The 17,546-nt window shown below is 37.7% G+C and overlaps 1 protein-coding gene across 2 annotated transcripts; it reads left to right on the forward strand.

The window, feature by feature from the left end:
* The first annotated feature begins 48 nt into the window (after positions 1 to 48).
* LOC306870130 (solute carrier family 12 member 9-like) lies at positions 49 to 10,440 on the forward strand. 2 transcript variants are annotated; one of them, XM_079417212.1, is made up of 14 exons: positions 49 to 446; positions 1,626 to 1,839; positions 1,951 to 2,085; positions 2,205 to 2,342; positions 2,412 to 2,714; positions 4,163 to 4,270; positions 4,420 to 4,531; positions 4,653 to 4,810; positions 5,661 to 5,743; positions 5,853 to 5,977; positions 6,136 to 6,328; positions 6,415 to 6,589; positions 7,346 to 7,492; positions 8,544 to 10,440. In XM_079417212.1, exons 2-14 carry the CDS (start codon positions 1,644 to 1,646, stop codon positions 9,356 to 9,358), a joined length of 2,688 nt encoding a protein of 895 aa, XP_079273338.1. In that variant the 5' UTR covers positions 49 to 446; positions 1,626 to 1,643; the 3' UTR covers positions 9,359 to 10,440. The 2 variants fall into 2 exon arrangements, with proteins under 2 accessions (XP_079273338.1, XP_079273339.1); XM_079417213.1 differs by having other exon boundaries at positions 60 to 446; positions 1,641 to 1,839.
* The last annotated feature ends 7,106 nt before the right edge of the window (positions 10,441 to 17,546 follow it).

A 17,546-nucleotide genomic window follows, 5' to 3' on the forward strand; every position in this document is an offset into this window, starting at 1 on the left:
GTGTACTTGATGCCTTTTTTTTTTCACAAACTGAGGGGCAGGCGGGACAGTCCAGCCTTGTTGCAGTGTGCGAGTACGTGATCATTACCTCTCAATGGATCGTTACATAATAGATTTATGGTTTCATTAGGTCTCGCTGTCTGTTGTTCATAGTCAGGTCCACAGGGGGACACAACAGCGCGCTCCTCAGCATCCGTCATGTCCCGGGGGTTTGATGATCACGAGAAAAGAGGCTGCAGACCAAAACCTTCCACCTGCGATTCTTTAAAGAAACGAAACCAACTCGACATGATGCTCTGATGAAACATATCGGTTTCAGGCCATCCTGCATCCACACTGTCAAAACGAGTAGTTTGGTTACCTTGTGGTTTGTGTAGTTTCTTCCTAAAAGCGGAAGTTACATACCGCTTTTAGCTTGGCACGGCCGCTGTTGTTCATAAGAACAGGTAGGTCATGTTTGCTTCTCCATCTCCTTACTGTACTTCACCTTTATATGTGCCATTATAACCTTAAACGCACAGGCATCCAGTGCTTTAGGGAGGTGGCGGTCTGACTCTCATCTAGAATTAATGCTAGCTGCCTTTCTGGGATTAATGTCTCTAACGTTAGGTTTATTCAGGCAACTATTCGGATGTTAGTTTAGCAGCGGGGTATTTTAATTATTATCCTTACTTGTATGGACCGTAATACAATCGTTTTTCAACCGCGTACCTCGGGTTGTTTACACGGTCATGTACTTCCGCTCCTTGAAAGATGTAACGTTTGCTTTAAAAACGCGGTTCAGTCGGCGATCAAGCTCTTGCAGTCTCAAGGTTTTTATGGTCATGGAAAAGTAGATGAAATAGAACATTTTTAAATTTAAATAGAAAATTTACAGGCCTGGAAAAAGTCGTGGGGGTGAACAAAATACAAAGTCATTGACATTTATGGTGACAACAGCTCTAAATCCATCGGGTAGATATTTTTGAAAGCACAAACACTATATAAATAAATAATCTAATAATCATGAATTTGACATTACAAGAATAACTCATTTTTATTATTTTAATTAGTTTTTTTAATGGTTAAAAAAGTTATTATATTACAATTAAAATACACAATATAACTCGTTTTTGAAAGAATTCTCTTTTGCTCACAAGCCTGCATTTATTTGAGCAAACATACAGTAAAACAGTAATATTGCGGAATATTATAAAAAATTTAAAAGAACTGACTTCTATTTAAAAATATATTTTAAGATGTAATTTATTTCTGATGTCAAAGCTGAATTTTTAGCAACCAGTCTTCAGTCGCATTATCCTTCAGAAATCATTATAATATGCTGATATGCTGCTCAAGAAACATTTCTCATAATTAACATTATAATAATTAACAGTGGTTTTAGTTAAAATTCTTACTTTGATGCATAGAAAGTTTAAAAGAACAGCATTTATTTGAAATAGAAATATTTTGCAACCGTGTAAAAGTTTTTACTGTCACTTTTGAGCAATTTAATGTGCCCTTGAGGAATGAATGTATTAAAAAAAAAACTTTACTGACCCTAAATGTGCTGTAGTTTATACATTATGAATGTATAAACACTCATATGGTTTCTTAGGAAACACTCATATGGTTTCTTATTGCAGGTTCCTGTTTTTCAGACCATGGCAAACAAGCACTCTCCTCTTCTTGTTCACGGGGGGTACAGCATGATGGGTGAAGCTGAAGATTCCAGGGCTGGATCAGCAGTGACAGGAGAGGGATCCCCCAAATCAAACCCCCGCAAACTCAACACCTTCTTTGGCGTCATGGTGCCCACCATCCTCTCCATGTTCAGCATTGTGCTCTTTCTTCGCACGGGTGAGTGAGAATGATGGGAAAAGACAGAGGTTGATGATCAGAGACTCTGTGTGGCTCTAGGTGTGTTTTTGTACATGATTCATTCTGATACAGTGTATGTCGATTTTGCAGGTTTTGTTGTGGGTCATGCTGGTCTTCTCCATGGTCTCCTAATGCTGTTTGTGGCCTACTTCATCATCTCCTTGACAATCCTGTCTATATGTGCTATTTCAACTAATGGTGCAGTGGAAGGGGGCGGGGCCTACTGTATCCTTGACCTATCTCTGTGCCATATAGAGCGCTAGAATTGCAGACTCAATCATATGTGAATCTGTTGTTCATGAGTGTTTGAATAATGTTGTTGGCCTTTAACTCTTTAGTATTAGTTATGATTAGTCGTTCTCTGGGACCAGAGTTTGGAGGCAGTATCGGCCTGATGTTTTACTTGGCAAAGGTATGTGCGTGTGGCGTTTACGTACTCGGCCTGGTGGAAGCCATTCTGGACGTCTTTGGGAAGGATCCAGGTGAGCGGTGCATTGAAAAAAATATGGCTGGTGTTTTACATTGAAGCGTCTCTTTTCTTGTCTCTCCAGGCTCTGCTGTGTCACATGGGCTGCGTGTGTTGCCGCAGGGTTATTGGTACACCGTGTTGTACTCCTCTCTAGTGCTGTTGCTATGTCTGGTGGTGTGTCTGGTTGGTGCTCATATCTACGCCAAAGCCTCTTTTATCATTCTGCTGGTGGTGACGGTGTCACTGATCTCTATCATCATCAGCCCCCTGATACTCAGTCCACAACAGTTCAACATCTCACACACATATGGCAACAACCACACCGTCACTGTCAACCCCAGCTACACAGGCTTCAATGGCACTACATTACAAAACAACCTCAGACGTGAGTAAGATGATCATTGATTCTATTTAGCAGTTATATTTCAAATGGCATAAAAGGGAAATTAAACCGATCACGATTGTGTTGCGTGTTAGATGAAACCTTTAGTGAAAACAGGTGTATTGGGCAGTGAAATATTCAAATTATTGGATATTTATACTTTAGTAATTAAAAAAGAAAACAAAATTAAAATGGATATTGCTCATAGGAACATTTTGGTTTACTGATAGGAATTTTTATAATGTGTTTTTCCTATACAGTGTATGCATTTACACTACCATTCAATAGATTCGGGTCAGTAAGATTTTCTTTTAATGAAATTAATACTTTTATTCACCAAGGTCGCACTGAATTGTGACAAAAGGGAAGGTAAAGACTTTTACATTGTTTTGTTTTTTTAAAAATTCAAATAAATGCTTTTCTTTTGAATGTTCTATTCAATGAACAACCCTGAAAAAATATTAGCGGTTTGCACAAAAATATTAAGCAGCACAACTGTTTTCAACATTGATAAATGGTTCTTGAGCAGCAAATCAGTATAAGACTGGAGTAATGCTGCTGAAAATTCAGCTTGGTCAACACAGTTTATTGTAATAATATTTAACAATACTACTGTTTTTACTGTATTTTCTCTCATATTTACAGTATTATCAGATTAATGACCCCACATATTTGAACAGTAGTGTGTATGTGTAATATAATGGCAATTAATGAGACATAACATTTCTCAAATCAACATTTTACACAGACAAAAGCTGATTTTAGCTCTAACAAGATGAAGAGCTAATTACTTGTGTTGCCATTTGCCATCAGTCTGATTGATGTATCAATCTGTCAAGAGTTTGATTTCTTATGTATTAAAGTATAAAATTATTTATTAAAATACAGACGTTTGCCATAAACTTGTACAATTTTACTGATAATTTCTGGTTAACACAATTCAAATTATTAGAGAGATTTAAATTGGATAGATGATAAATGTTTTGGATGAAAAATGTATCTTCTAATTCCAAATCTTAATTAAGAGAGATTTTTAAATAATATAACAGAGAAAAGCAACCAATGTAGACTGATGTACAGAGACCAACAGCAGAAATGGGAAGTTAACTTTGACCCATATACATATTGCCAGCAGCTTTACCATGATGTTATTATTGTGGTGTGGTACATATGGAGAAATTAAAAGTATTCATCAGGTAGAACCTAATACAAATATATTTTAACTCCTTTATCTGTGATTTTGTTTATATTTAGAAAATATATTTCAATTATTCTATGACTCTGATCATAAACTTACAAGTTTGTGCTTAAAGATTATGGATGACCTCAAATGCATCCAAACATAACAGCTTCTGTATTGCATTTATTCATCAGGGGGCATGAAACTGTTTTTGTTTGTTTATATATTTACTTCACTGGCATGAATTTTGTCCCAATGTCTCGCCCTGTAGCGCACTACTCTCTGGACTACAGTACCAACACAATGATGTCTTTTGCCACTGTATTTGCTGTGATGTTCACCAGCTGCACAGGCATCATGGCAGGAGCCAACATGTCGGGTACAAAACCAGACAACCGCAGACACCTTTTATTTATTTGGATCCTCTTTTTGGTTTCTAATCTAATTGTTGACTTTTGCAATATTGATAACACTTGAATAATGGATGAGTGTCTTAAACATGTCATTTGATTTGTCTCACTTTCTCAGGTGAGCTGAAGAACCCCAGTGAGTCAATACCTAAAGGGACCATCATGGCGGTATCATACACCTTTACTGTCTATGTGCTTCTCTTCCTGCTCCTTAGTTCCACCTGCGACAGGTGCAGTTTACGACACTCAAGCCACATGTAAATTTACACAATGTGTTTACACGGTGCTTTGTTCTCCCTCTCATTTATCTCTACATTTTCCTTCTGTCATTTCTTGGCCCCTCTCTCTCAGGTTGTTGTTAATCAATGATTATGCAGTGTTTCAGCGTGTGAACGTGTGGCCTCCGTTCGTGACGATTGGGGTGTACTGCGCGTCTCTCTCAGCTGCTATGTGCTCCATGATAGGAGCCTCTCGAATCCTTCACGCGCTTGCTCTGGACCAGCTATTTGGTTAGTGTGCGTTTTTGTGCATTTGTGGGTTTGGTCTGTTTAAGAGGCATATTTCAGGCTGGAAACTGATACTGAGATGTTTGTGTTAGGGATGTTGACATCTCCACAAGAAGTGTTATGGGAAAACATTAGTGAGCAGTACTTGGAAAGCAGTATTCATGGTTTCTAAGGAAAATATGCTTAGTGAATGTTATTCAGTGTAACGTTTTGTCACATTTTATAGGCTTTTATATGGTGTGAGAGCTCATATATCTGTGTGAAAAGGTAAAAAATTACATTTTAATTAAAATAATCATATTTCTCTGACCATTTTCTACAGTAATCAGTTAACTGATTAGACATAATCAAAATGAACAAGCTATTCTTTTTGAGAAATTGATTTTATTGAAAATGTAATTTTCTTCTCAAAACATATAAACAAATCATTCACAGGAATCTCAGAAAATTATTGCTTGATTACAAATAGTTTCACACGATGTAGCATTTTAACCACAGCTTACATGTATGTGTAGGGTTTATTTTCTTGATTTTACTCTGATCATAAGAGGAAAAACACCACTTGTATTATTTAAATGTTTACAGCAATTCTTTGTAGAAATGTTTTCGTTACTTGCTGAAATTCCAGGATACATTACAAAGGCACTATTTGATTATGAATATATCACACAAATGGTGAAACATGCATGACATCCTGGATATAATAAAGAATATTATGTCAACCTCCTGCTGTCCCAGTAACTAGGTTGCATTGTTGGTTTTGTTATGGCTTATGATATAATGGTGTAATATGCTGGAGTGATGTGATGGTACTGTACTGTTCTGTTGTGTTTTAAAAAAAATCTGGTTTCAGGTCTGCCTCTGGCTCCGGCTGCAGTCACCTCCAGCTCTGGGAACCCATGGGTGTCTGTACTCTACACCTGGGGTCTGGTGCAGGTATAGGGAGCTCTGTGCATGTGTCTTCAATGTTATTTCTGTGACACATGATACAAAGAATTTGTCTGTTAAGAGTGTGTGTGTGTGTGTGTGTGTGTGTGTGTTGTAGTGTACACTGTTTGCAGGACAGCTGAATGTGATTGCTGGCATTGTGACAGTGTTTTACCTGTTAGCGTATGCGGCAGTTGATTTGGCCTGTCTGGCTCTGGAATGGGCCTCTGCTCCAAACTTCAGGTACTGCTCCAAGTGTGTGTGTGTGCGTGTGCATTTTGTAAGGTAATTTTGACCAAATTAATGCATCCGTGCTCAATAACATTTTTCTTACTGACTCGAAACTTTTTGTCACTAGTATAATTATTTATTTTTATATCTTTTTTCTTCTCTCTTTCCAGGCCAACATTTCAGTTTTTCTCTTGGCACACATGTTTGTTGGGTATTATAAGCTGTGTGGTAATGATGTTCGTAATAAACCCAGTGTATTCCTCAGCCAGTATTGTACTGCTGCTGCTGCTCCTCCTGTTCCTGCACTACCGCTCTCCCACCAGCAGCTGGGGCTACATCAGCCAAGCGCTTATCTTCCATCAGGTACATTCTCACACACACACACAGACAGCATATGTGAATGTACTGAACCTTAAATCCATGAGGTGGTCTTTCTGTTCTTCTTTCAGGTGAGGAAGTACCTTCTGATGTTAGACTCCCGTAAGGATCACGTAAAGTTCTGGCGGCCTCAGGTCTTGCTGATGGTAGCGAACCCACGCTCCTCCTGTCAGCTCATCTGCTTTGTCAACCAGCTGAAGAAAGGAGGACTGTTTGTTCTTGGGCATGTGCAGATTGGAGATCTGGGTATGACGCAATAGGGAGCAATTGTATGATAGAACCCAAGGTTCACAAGGCCTATAGAATAAAGATGGGCAGTTACCAAATGGGCATTTTATGACCATATAAGGTGTCTTCTCTGCCTTCTTAATCTCTTAAACGGTACAGAAAACCGTGTTCGTGTTTACATGATGTTCCAGAATGCTAAACCGTTTCCTAAGTGCATGTAAGCAGGGTCATTTGCGGTTTGATTTCCATGCAAAGTGTAAAAACACTGACTCTGTGATATTACACATAGCAACAATGACAATGAATAGCTGTCTATAGAAATCTAATTTAAGATAAAATAAAATTCTCATTTGAGCAAATCCATCATTTCTTTTTTTTTCTTTTTTTTGCAGCTAGTGTTTCTAAATATGTTTCTCATTCCATTGTAATCTGTTTGTTTAAATGTACAAAAAAAATGTTTACTCACCCTCATGTCATTTCATACCTGTTTGACATTTTTTCTCTGTGGAACATGAAAGAAGATATTTGAAGAATGTCCATAACCAAACAATTTTAGTGAGCATTGGCTTTCATTGTAAGGACAAAAAAACAAGAAAAGAGAGATATTTCTCGGAATATCTTTTTAATTATAAATGTATATATGATGACAGAATTGTCATTTTTGATTGAACTTAACTTGATGTGATTCCATTTTACTTTATCATGATGTATCATACTGATTGTCAGAGAAGAAAGGGACAAACAACCAAACATAATATCTCTGAACTCTTACAGATGTGCTGCCAGCAGACCCGGTGCAGCCACAGTATAATTTCTGGTTGAGTCTAGTGGATAAATTGGGTGTGAAGGCCTTTGTGGATCTGACTCTCTCACCGTCTGTCAGGCAGGGGACTCAACATCTGCTCCGCATTACTGGACTTGGTGAGACATTTCCTCATCACATAATTTTTACAGCACACAGTCAGGAAGCATCAATTAGATTACATCTTTACTGTTATTGTGCAAAGAACAAGTACATATCTAGTGAAATAATACAGTAAATACATTATTTAATTTTTTTCAACACTGTTTGTGTAAGAGTTCATCTAGTTCAGAGATGTCACCTGCTCCACAATGTTAAAAGTCATTCATATCTTTTAGGATTGACTCGTTATTCTCATCTCATTTACAGTAGTGTATATACTTAATCATTTTTATTTATTTACAGTAGTGTATATACTTAATTTTATTTATTTGCAGTAGTGTATATACTTAATCATTTTATTTTTGAATTTATCCTTTAACCAGGAAATTCCTGTTGAGATAAAAGATCTCTTCTTGCAGTCTTAGTCAAGAGGCAGCATGTATAATTTAACTTAAAAAACAACTTCACTCATTAAAACACATACACCGAATAAGAATACAGCAACATGTTTCCTTTAGAGCAGTTTGTAAAAACTTTAAAGGTATTCAGTGAAAGAACATCCTTCAAGAGTGTTGCGTAATTGTATGCAGATAAACTTGTACCTATATCTTTTTTCCTGTGAATGAGCACTGTTATCACATAACACACAGTTATTACACACTGTAGATTTTCTGAAGTCGCATTCTTCTTTTGAACGTATTTTATCTGAAAGGCAAGTTTATGGCAAAATAATGGCAAGAAACATCTTTCTTTAGTCTTTTTACTTTTGAGTTGCATGCCAAAACAAACATGGCACGACAGGAGCAGCCAGATTCACAAACAAATGACTTTGTTTGCAGAGTGTGTTAGCTATGAGCTAGTTCCTTTATAGTAAATCAAAAACATCTAAAACCATGGTAGCCTCACAAACAAATGACTCCTATGAGCTGGTTCTTTTTCATGATTCAAAAACATACAATGTAACCAGTATTGTCCAATTCACAAATAAATGACTCATGCGTGATTCTTTTAAGTGAATCAAAAACTAGTCGCTTGACTCTGAGCCATTTCTCTTTTCTTCTTTTCCAGGAGGCATGAAGCCTAATACTCTGGTCTTGGGCTTCTATGACAACTGCTATCCAGAGTACTACTTTCTGCAGGACCCAGTCTTTTGCGAGGGTGATAGGGGTGAGAGGGATAATTTCGGGGTCGACCTCCCATCCTTACAGGCATATTTTCCACCGGTGCGCCATGCCGAGAGCCCTCACGCTCTGCAGCCTGAGGAGTATGTGAGCATCATCCAAGATGCCATAAAAATGGGCAAGAACGTTTGTTTAGGCCGCTACTTTTTCCAGATGCCACCTGAGACCAAAGGCATAAGGGGAAATGACAACGTGGACTCCATTGACGTGTGGCCGACAAACCTACTGTCCCCAGGCTGCGCCAGTTACGCAGACGTGTCCAGTCTTTTCCTGCTTCAGATGGCGTGCGTCTTAAATATGGCCAACAGGTGGCGCCATGCAAGGTTACGAATATTTGTCTGTGTGGAGTCAGAATCGGAAGACCAGGGTTGGCTGGCCAAAGAGGAGCAATTTAGAGAGTTGCTGGGAAAGCTGAGGATTCGTGCCGCTATTAAGATTGTGGCATGGGATAATGTGGCACGCATGTGTAGAGGGCCAAACTCTGAGGGTCAAAAAGTGACGGAGGACTTCCTGTGTGCCGTGAATGCCCTGCTGAGGGAACACAGCTCTACGGCAGCAGTCCGCTTCCTGTATTTGCCCCACCCTCCCTCCAGTTCCCAGCTGTCACAGCAGTACCTGACACAGCTGGACACACTGACGCGAGACCTGGGCCCAACTCTCTTGATTCACGGGGTCACACCGGTAACATGCACTGAACTCTGAGAAACAATAGCCAAAACGTATTTGTGTGATAGAGATGGAGAGGAACATCTGGAATGTTAGTGAGTGGAAGTGTATTTCGATCCCTAATATTCTCTTATTGTGGGTGATTTTGAGGACCATACATCATAAACTGGTTAAATATGTGCACTTGGTAAAAATCTTATTTAAAAACAGATGGTTGGAATTTGTGTTATTTGTTAAAACAGGTGTGTTTTGGGTTTGTGGGTAAATACTGCCAAATCATGATTTAGTGCAGTTATTTTTGTTCTCCATGCACCTCTGTTTGTTCCCGTTAAGTTTAGTGTTGGTGGAAAGGGAGTGCTTGCATATTCTGTGATCTATGTTTATGTGTTTGTGCAAGGCACAATATAGAAAAAATAATGTTGGTTAATTAGGATGGAAAGAGCTCTGGATTTCATGTTGTGTGCCTCAAGAAATTCACCTGACCATTTGCATTACCTTTTGCTGTTTTTTACATTCTGTTGATTTTGTGTTTCTTGCAGTTTTTACTGTTCAAATGCTCTGTTTATGATTCTGCTGACTGGGTTGAAGTGGAGCAGGGAGTCATGAATGGTGTCTGATTGGTCAGGGCTAAAGATGATGCTTGTGTTGAGTCTGTGCTGGTCTTTGTGAAGTGAAAAAGGACACTGGCTTAAATAATACTTGAATATTTTGCACATTTGCGCATGTGTTGTTAAGCGTTAACAGAAAAGCAATGCCAAAGCCCAAGAATGTCAGGCCTCTGTCATATCTGTAATAATAGGAGTCTTATGTTAAATAATAGCTACATATTTACAAGTAATTCCATTCTGTACGTTTATTATATATATTTTAAAAAATGTTGTTTTTTTAACAGTGCTTGAGTATGCAAAGATTGCTTTAGACAATCCAGTTTCCATATAATCTGAAGTATTTAGATGTCAAAAATCATTAAGGTCCATTATTAACAATTTAGTTCTACAGGAAGAGTGCAATCACATGAATGTAGAGTCTGTAAACAGAAGTTTATGTGATTAAAGAAAATATTTCAGTCTTTCTTCATTGCCTCTTTCTTTATGCTGAAATTATAATGCTGTTCCTTCAGTTTAGATTGCGCGTGTTACTTTCGCATTATGGAAAAGCAATATATACATTATACTACTATGACTTTTACATACGTAAACTAGTGAAAAAATTAAAATTCCCCCAAAGATGAAAATTCTGTCATTAATTACTCATGTCATTCCAACACGTCCTAAATGTGTGTCGAAGACTGGCACGGAAGGGGAAAAAATTGTTGAATAAAAGTATTCTCGTAGCTTCATAAAATTACAGTGGAACCACTGATGTCACATGGACTATTTTAACAATGTCCTTGCTACATTTCTGGGCCTTGAACGTGGTAGCTCCATTGCTGCCTATGCAGGGTCAGAAAGCTCTCGGATTTCATCAACATATCTTAATCTGTGTTCAATGAGGGTGAGTAATAAAATGACATAATTTTCAGTTTTAATATTCTTCACTGCGCTATCCTATGGATATTTTTCACATTTCCGGGCTTGGAATGCAGAAAAAAAACAGCAGGAGGTAAAATCTACTGTCACTCCATATTTGAGAATTCTTAATAGGCCCATATAGTTGAACGCTATAGTATATAATCATTAATATGATGCAGTTAATTATTGCCAGCTAGACCTCTAAGCATCACAATAGGCATATCACATTTCTCAAAAAATGCTGATTCATTCAACATAAAACAAGGGGAAAAATTACACCCTTGGAACTGAACAGATATCCATCATAAAAGGAATTTGTACTCCTGTCAAGATCTTTTGTCTTTTGAAAATTAAATCTTAGTATTAATCATTAATTATTATTGCTAACACAGACTCAGGGAAGGTTGTGTATAGGGATGCTACGATTATAGATTTAGTCTGAGGAATAATCACGGTTTCACGATTATTACGATTATGCATTTCACAACATAAAATTACATAAACACTCTTTAGATATTAAAGTGTTATTTATTGCTGCCTTTTGAAACAGAAATAACACAGTAACCAATAATACAGCACAAAATAATAATACTAAAGAAAAAAAGTCCATCTCTCCTATTGGAATTAAAAAAGGTGACCTCTGCTCTGTAAACATCCATGTCAGTATTTCCCTTTTGAAAATACCAAATGAAAATAGATCACTAATATTTTTGGTGGGTTTTTTTGTATATTCTTTCTACATTTCTTTTAGACCTGAGGTACAGAACATGGAAAGATGGTGAAAAAAAAGACTTATGAATAATACAACAGGGATGATAAATCACAATGTTAATTTAGTATTATTAATATCAATAATAATTATTAATATGACTAATATTAAATGTATTTATCCCACAGAGGACACTGTTACTAATGAGGGGAATAAACTGAACTATTATTGTAATCAACTGTCATCCATACTTATTCATTTTAATCATCTTTATTCATCTGATTTTACATATGGCCTGAGAAAATCATGTCTATTATTTTTGTTTGTGAGATCGAGATCGAGCTGCCCACACAAACATTTAGGAGGACAGAAACTTGTCAACGCTGCCCATCGATTTTAATTAATAAAATAATACTGGATCGCTACATTATATTAATCAGAAAAGAGGGGGTAAACAGACTAAAACTAAACTCAAATCTTCATTGTTTGTAGTGACGCGAAGATGCAGGTGGGCTAATTCACACATGCAACTAAAATTGGGGCTAGGGCCTCAAATTTAGGCCCTGGCCCTGGCCCGTGTCCGAGAGCTTAAGAGAATTACCAGCCCCAGTCCAAACCGAGCCCGTCTTTTTCCCCTTCTCCCAAATCAGATTATACTGCTTCACCTTTTAAAGTAGTTCAGTTTTGTATGTAATGGCATTTGATTTATACGGCTGTAAAACACATGGAAATTATGTAGTTTGTCCATATGTCAAAGAAGACTCTCTATATTTATTTGCACTTTTCTTATTTCGTGTTCTAAACACAACCAGATCCATTGCATTTCTCCCTCTCCTAAAACCACTCTGATATTTGGAGAAAAATGTATTATTTTCCACATGATACACTAACCTTTCATTCACCATTTTGTTCTATTATTTTACCAATATTAGATGTCAAAGCAATAGGTCTATCATTTCCTGGATTTGTACAATCTTTCTCTGGTTTACGTATTGGAACTATAACCGCCTCCTTCCAACTTTGTGGTAATTTTCCTTCCTCCCAAATTTTATTGTACATTTGTAATTAAACATCCTTAGATAATTCACTGAGATGATTTATCATTACATAACAAATCTGATCCATACCTGGAGCTGATTTCTTGGTTTTTCTAAGAGATCGATTTAATTCTGTGTTCGTAAATGTTTATTATGTCATTATAGTATTCCTCACACTGTATTAGCTCTTTATACTGCTCCAACATCTTTTCCCTTCCTCTTTTTCCCTCCTCACTAATATTGTCTGATTTATGTATTTTAACAAAACTTTTCGCCAGCATTTCTGCTTTCTCTTCATCTTTAACAGCTATTTTATCTCCATCCCTTAATATTAGATATATGTTTCCCTTCCCACTGTGTCACAAAACGTCCTCCAAAATTATCCTCCTTACATTTGCTTGCTTCCTTTTATATTCAATAAAATTCTGAAAACTATGATTCTTTTTTAACATTTTAAAAGCTTTATTTTGATATTTAATAGCTTTATCTAATTCTTTCTTCACTTCTTTTTTCTTACCTCCCTTCTTTGGAATAGTCTGACTTGCTGCTAACAATATTGCATTACAAATATCATTATTAACCTTATCAACCCCTCCTTTAACTTGTTCACTAATACTGCTAAATGCCTCCCAATCTGCATTTTCAAAAAAACATTTATCTACTCCTCCTGTATAACATTCTTCTACAGGTCCTTCTCAAAAAATTAGCATATTGTGATAAAGTTCATTATTTTCTGTAATGTACTGATAAACATTAGACTTTCATATATTTTAGATTCATTACAACACAACTGAAGTAGTTCAAGCCTTTTATCGTTTTAATATTGATGACTTTGGCATACAGCTCATGAAAACCCAAAATTCCTATCTCAAAAAATTAGCATATTTCATCCGACCAATAAAAGAATGGCCATTATGTTAATTTATGCACTCAATACTTGGTCGGGAATCCTTTTGCAGAAATGACTGCTTCAATGCGGCGTGGCATGGAGGCAATCAGCCTGTGGCACTGCTGAGGTGTTATGGAGGCCCAGGATGCTTCGATAGCGGCCTTAAGCTCATCCAGAGTGTTGGGTCTTGCGTCTCTCAACTTTCTCTTCACAATATCCCACAGATTCTCTATGGGGTTCAGGTCAGGAGAGTTGGCAGGCCAATTGAGCACAGTAATACCATGGTCAGTAAACCATTTACCAGTGGTTTTGGCACTGTGAGCAGGTGCCAGGTCATGCTGAAAAATTAAATCTTCATCTCCATAAAGCTTTTCAGCAGATGGAAGCATGAAGTGCTCCAAAATCTCCTGATAGCTAGCTGCATTGACCCTGCCCTTGATAAAACACCGTGGACCAACACCAGCATCACTGACTGTGGGTACTTGACACTGGACTTCAGGCATTTTGGCATTTCCCTCTCCCCAGTCTTCCTCCAGACTCTGGCACCTTGATTTCCGAATGACATGCAAAATTAGCTTTCATCCGAAAAAAGTACTTGGACCACTGAGCAACAGTCCAGTGCTGCTTCTCTGTAGCCCAGGTCAGGCGCTTCTGCCGCTGTTTCTGGTTCAAAAGTGGCTTGACCTGGGGAATGCGGCACCTGTAGCCCATTTCCTGCACACGCCTGTACACGGTGGCTCTGGATGTTTCTACTCCAGACTCAGTCCACTGCTTCCGCAGGTCCCCCAAGGTCTGGAATCGGTCCTTCTCCACAATCTTCCTCAGGGTCCGGTCACCTCTTCTCGTTGTGCTGCGTTTTCTGCCACACTTTTTCCTTCCCACAGACTTCCCACTGAGGTGCCTTGATACAGCACTCTGGGAACAGCCTATTCGTTCAGAAATTCTTTTTAAGCTCTTTTATAAAACCTTTAAACTCTTGACCATTTGCTAACAAGCTTCTTGCATTCCATTGTATAATATTCAGGTTGTCTTATCACCTGCACCTCCCAACTTCCAACCTTTTATTGATATTTTCACAAGATATATTGTTTATACCCAAAAACTTTTCAGCTCCCTTCACAATTATTTTAATTTTCTCTGTTTTGTGTCTGACTTGGTCAGTGCAATTAATTACATACGCAATTAACAAAATCAACCCATCCACTGTCAGTGTTGGGTTACTTTCCACTGCTTGACCAACCTCTTGTCTCAAGATATCTTTATCTTTGTCAGTCTCATCACTTCTCATTTGCTCCTGGACCTTTGTCACTGCCTCTGCATAACTTAAGTTGTTTACCACTTTTACTTGCTCAATTTCCACAGCTCTCTTTCTTACATTACATCCATTGTATTTTACCCTATGTTGCCCCCCACAATTATAGCACTTGTCTTGTGCATTCTCTTCACAATTTTCAATTCTATGATCATCTCCACACTTAGGGCATCTTTGTTTTCCTTTGCACACCGCTGCTATATTTCCATATCTCTGACATCTATAACATCGAAGTGGGGGAGGAATATATGGCCTCACTGCAAAGCTCATATATCCAATTTTGACCCTTCCTGGAAGCACTGAATCCTGAAACTCCAAAAGAATTGATAAACTATCAACCCTTTCCCCATTCATTGTTTTTTGCAACCTTTTTATTTTAATCACTTCACCTCCAGAAATACTTTGTTTGAGTCTCTCTAGATCTTCTTCGATTGGAATGCATGTTATCACTCCCTGTTTCATTTGTGTCTCACCCAACATCTTTCATTCACTTTTTTCTTGCAAACATTATGAATTTTTAGTGCTTTGTTTTTTTGTTCTTCTGTTTTACATATTACTAACAAGCTTCCATCTCTCAAAAATCATATCTACTTCTCCTAACTTTTTCTTCAGCTTTCTAGACAATGATATTGGACTTGCTATTAATGTGTTCATCTTCCTTTCCGAATTTAAGAATTACTTTATATTTCTCTCTTGCGATCTTTTTATGGACAACCCTATTATCTTCTTCTGAACTGTTTCCTTCTAATCCCCTTTTACTGGTTTGGCTATTACCTTTATTTTGCCCACTCTTTCTCTTTTCTTGTCCTTTCCTACTACTTATTAAATTCCAGTCATCTGACTCCATTTCATCTTCATCCATTACCCCAGAAATCACCTCAATCCAGCTTTCTCAAGCCAACCTAATAATAATTAGAAGCTAAAGTTCGAAGACGAACTTTGATGTTGGCTTGGCCTCTGCAAAAGAGCCAGACTTGTGTGTCCAACGTTCTTGAGCTGCCCTGCTGCAAAAAACGTACCACAGTATTTTTCTATGGACCCTTGCTATTTTCTATTCTAATAAAAAGCCTACTAAGCTATGACAACAGCTTGGACAGAGTTGGCTAGCTGGATGCGAAATAAGCAGTGCCATTTATTGTTTTCCTGTTTGTTATTTCAAAGTCCTGTCACCAAAGCATTGTGGGCAATTACACAGAAGGTAACTGAAACAATGCGGTTTAGCTCAAGGCTATCATCTGGGTCCAAGCACAATGGTTTGTGTAGATGATGTAATTACACAATGGACATCTCTCTTTTCAAGTAAATAAAGATAACTAATATAGTGTCCCTTCTTCAGACGTACATTAAGTTACGTCTTACAACTTCATAAATATACTGTCAATACCATTAAAATAAGATAAAAAAGTAATGGTACGTAGGAGATTACTGTTTTTGCATACTTACCATTGTGTAAGAATTACAGAAACTCAGACACTTTGGACTCCCGAGATGGACAACACACACACAGTGCATTAACATACAGACATCTGTCTCCACATCCCACTGAGAGAGAATACAAGAAAATGCCTCTCTCACATCTCCCTCATCTCACATCAGTTCCTTTTCATCCACTTCTCCCCTCACCCATCTCTCCTTTCACTCAGCTCACTCAGAATGGCCAATAGCAGAAATTTAATGTTCTGCATTAATGCAAGTGTTATTTACAGTCATGTTTGGTATCATTTGAATTGTCTCAGAGCGACTGGTACAATGGTCTCATTCTTATAAGAAGTAAACTAAAAGATAATACAAATCCTAAGAGTTCAGAGACATTTTGCATACTGTAGAGGGTGGAGCCCAACACCTAATGGTTTTCATGCAAATTACCTTCTGTCCCAAAAGGTGCCAACTTGGCTTGATCAAAGCAAATTCAATTGTTAGTTCCTGTCTCGAGTTTGGGGAATGTTTATTCTGGTCTGAGGTACTTAAAGAGAATGTGGCAAAAGGATCGGGGCGATTCTGTAGTCAGAAGCCCGTAGTGTAATACCTTACACTATGTATTTCTATAAAGTCAGGTATGCATTCTTTACTCATAGATTTATCTTTGAGAATTCGATGTTTTGTATTGATATGATTTGATCTCTTTGAATTGCTGTGGAATTGAAATAATACATACAGTATTTACCTGACTGATAATAAATTGTTACATTTGACCTTATTCTGTTTTACTCTGTAATTATTGACTCTAGTAGATTACGTTGCATCCTTGTTAAAGACATGAGCAACCGAATGAACGAGTAAATATAAAGTTAAGAGTTAACTAGAATAATCAAATATCAGAATAATAAATTAGAAATGGACAAGCAATCAATTTGTATTTCAAGTTAAATACGAGGTCATAAAGAAATGGAGTCAGATTAAATGATAAAATGGAGTCAGATTAAAGTTTAATTAAAATTGAAGAACTTTGCACATTTGGAAAGACCGAGCACGCAGGAAACCTTCATCCACCACCGGAGACCTTCTTTGGGCCGGCTGCGTGGAGCCTTACAAAGTGGTGACCAGCCTCCGTGATCTCGCAACAGACGAGCAACGTCTTTCCAGCGCGAATTTCGCTTTGATTCTCACTGACGGAGGATATTGAGGTTTGAGCTTCTCCTTCCCTGTCTGCAACTGCTGCGGTAAGTTCCTTCATTTTACTTTTGTGTTGAGGGAAAGCTTTTTGCATCTCACATATAGACACATTTTTAGAACGGGTCGGTATACCCATATCTGTTTTAGACCGGA

The sequence above is a fragment of the Barbus barbus genome, assembly GCF_936440315.1.
Source record: "Barbus barbus genome assembly, chromosome: 5".
Lineage (NCBI taxonomy): Eukaryota > Metazoa > Chordata > Actinopteri > Cypriniformes > Cyprinidae > Barbus > Barbus barbus.

What these genes read in the sequence shown, in the direction of transcription:
- LOC306870130 (XM_079417212.1), top strand. Translation starts at nt 1,644, where the DNA reads ATGGCAAACAAGCACTCTCCTCTTCTTGTTCACGGGGGGTACAGCATG. An exon ending in TGTGCTCTTTCTTCGCACGG is followed by an intron (nt 1,840 to 1,950) that starts GTGAGTGAGAAT and finishes TCGATTTTGCAG; the next exon opens with GTTTTGTTGTGGGTCATGCT. An exon ending in ATTACAAAACAACCTCAGAC is followed by an intron (nt 2,715 to 4,162) that starts GTGAGTAAGATG and finishes CTCGCCCTGTAG; the next exon opens with CGCACTACTCTCTGGACTAC.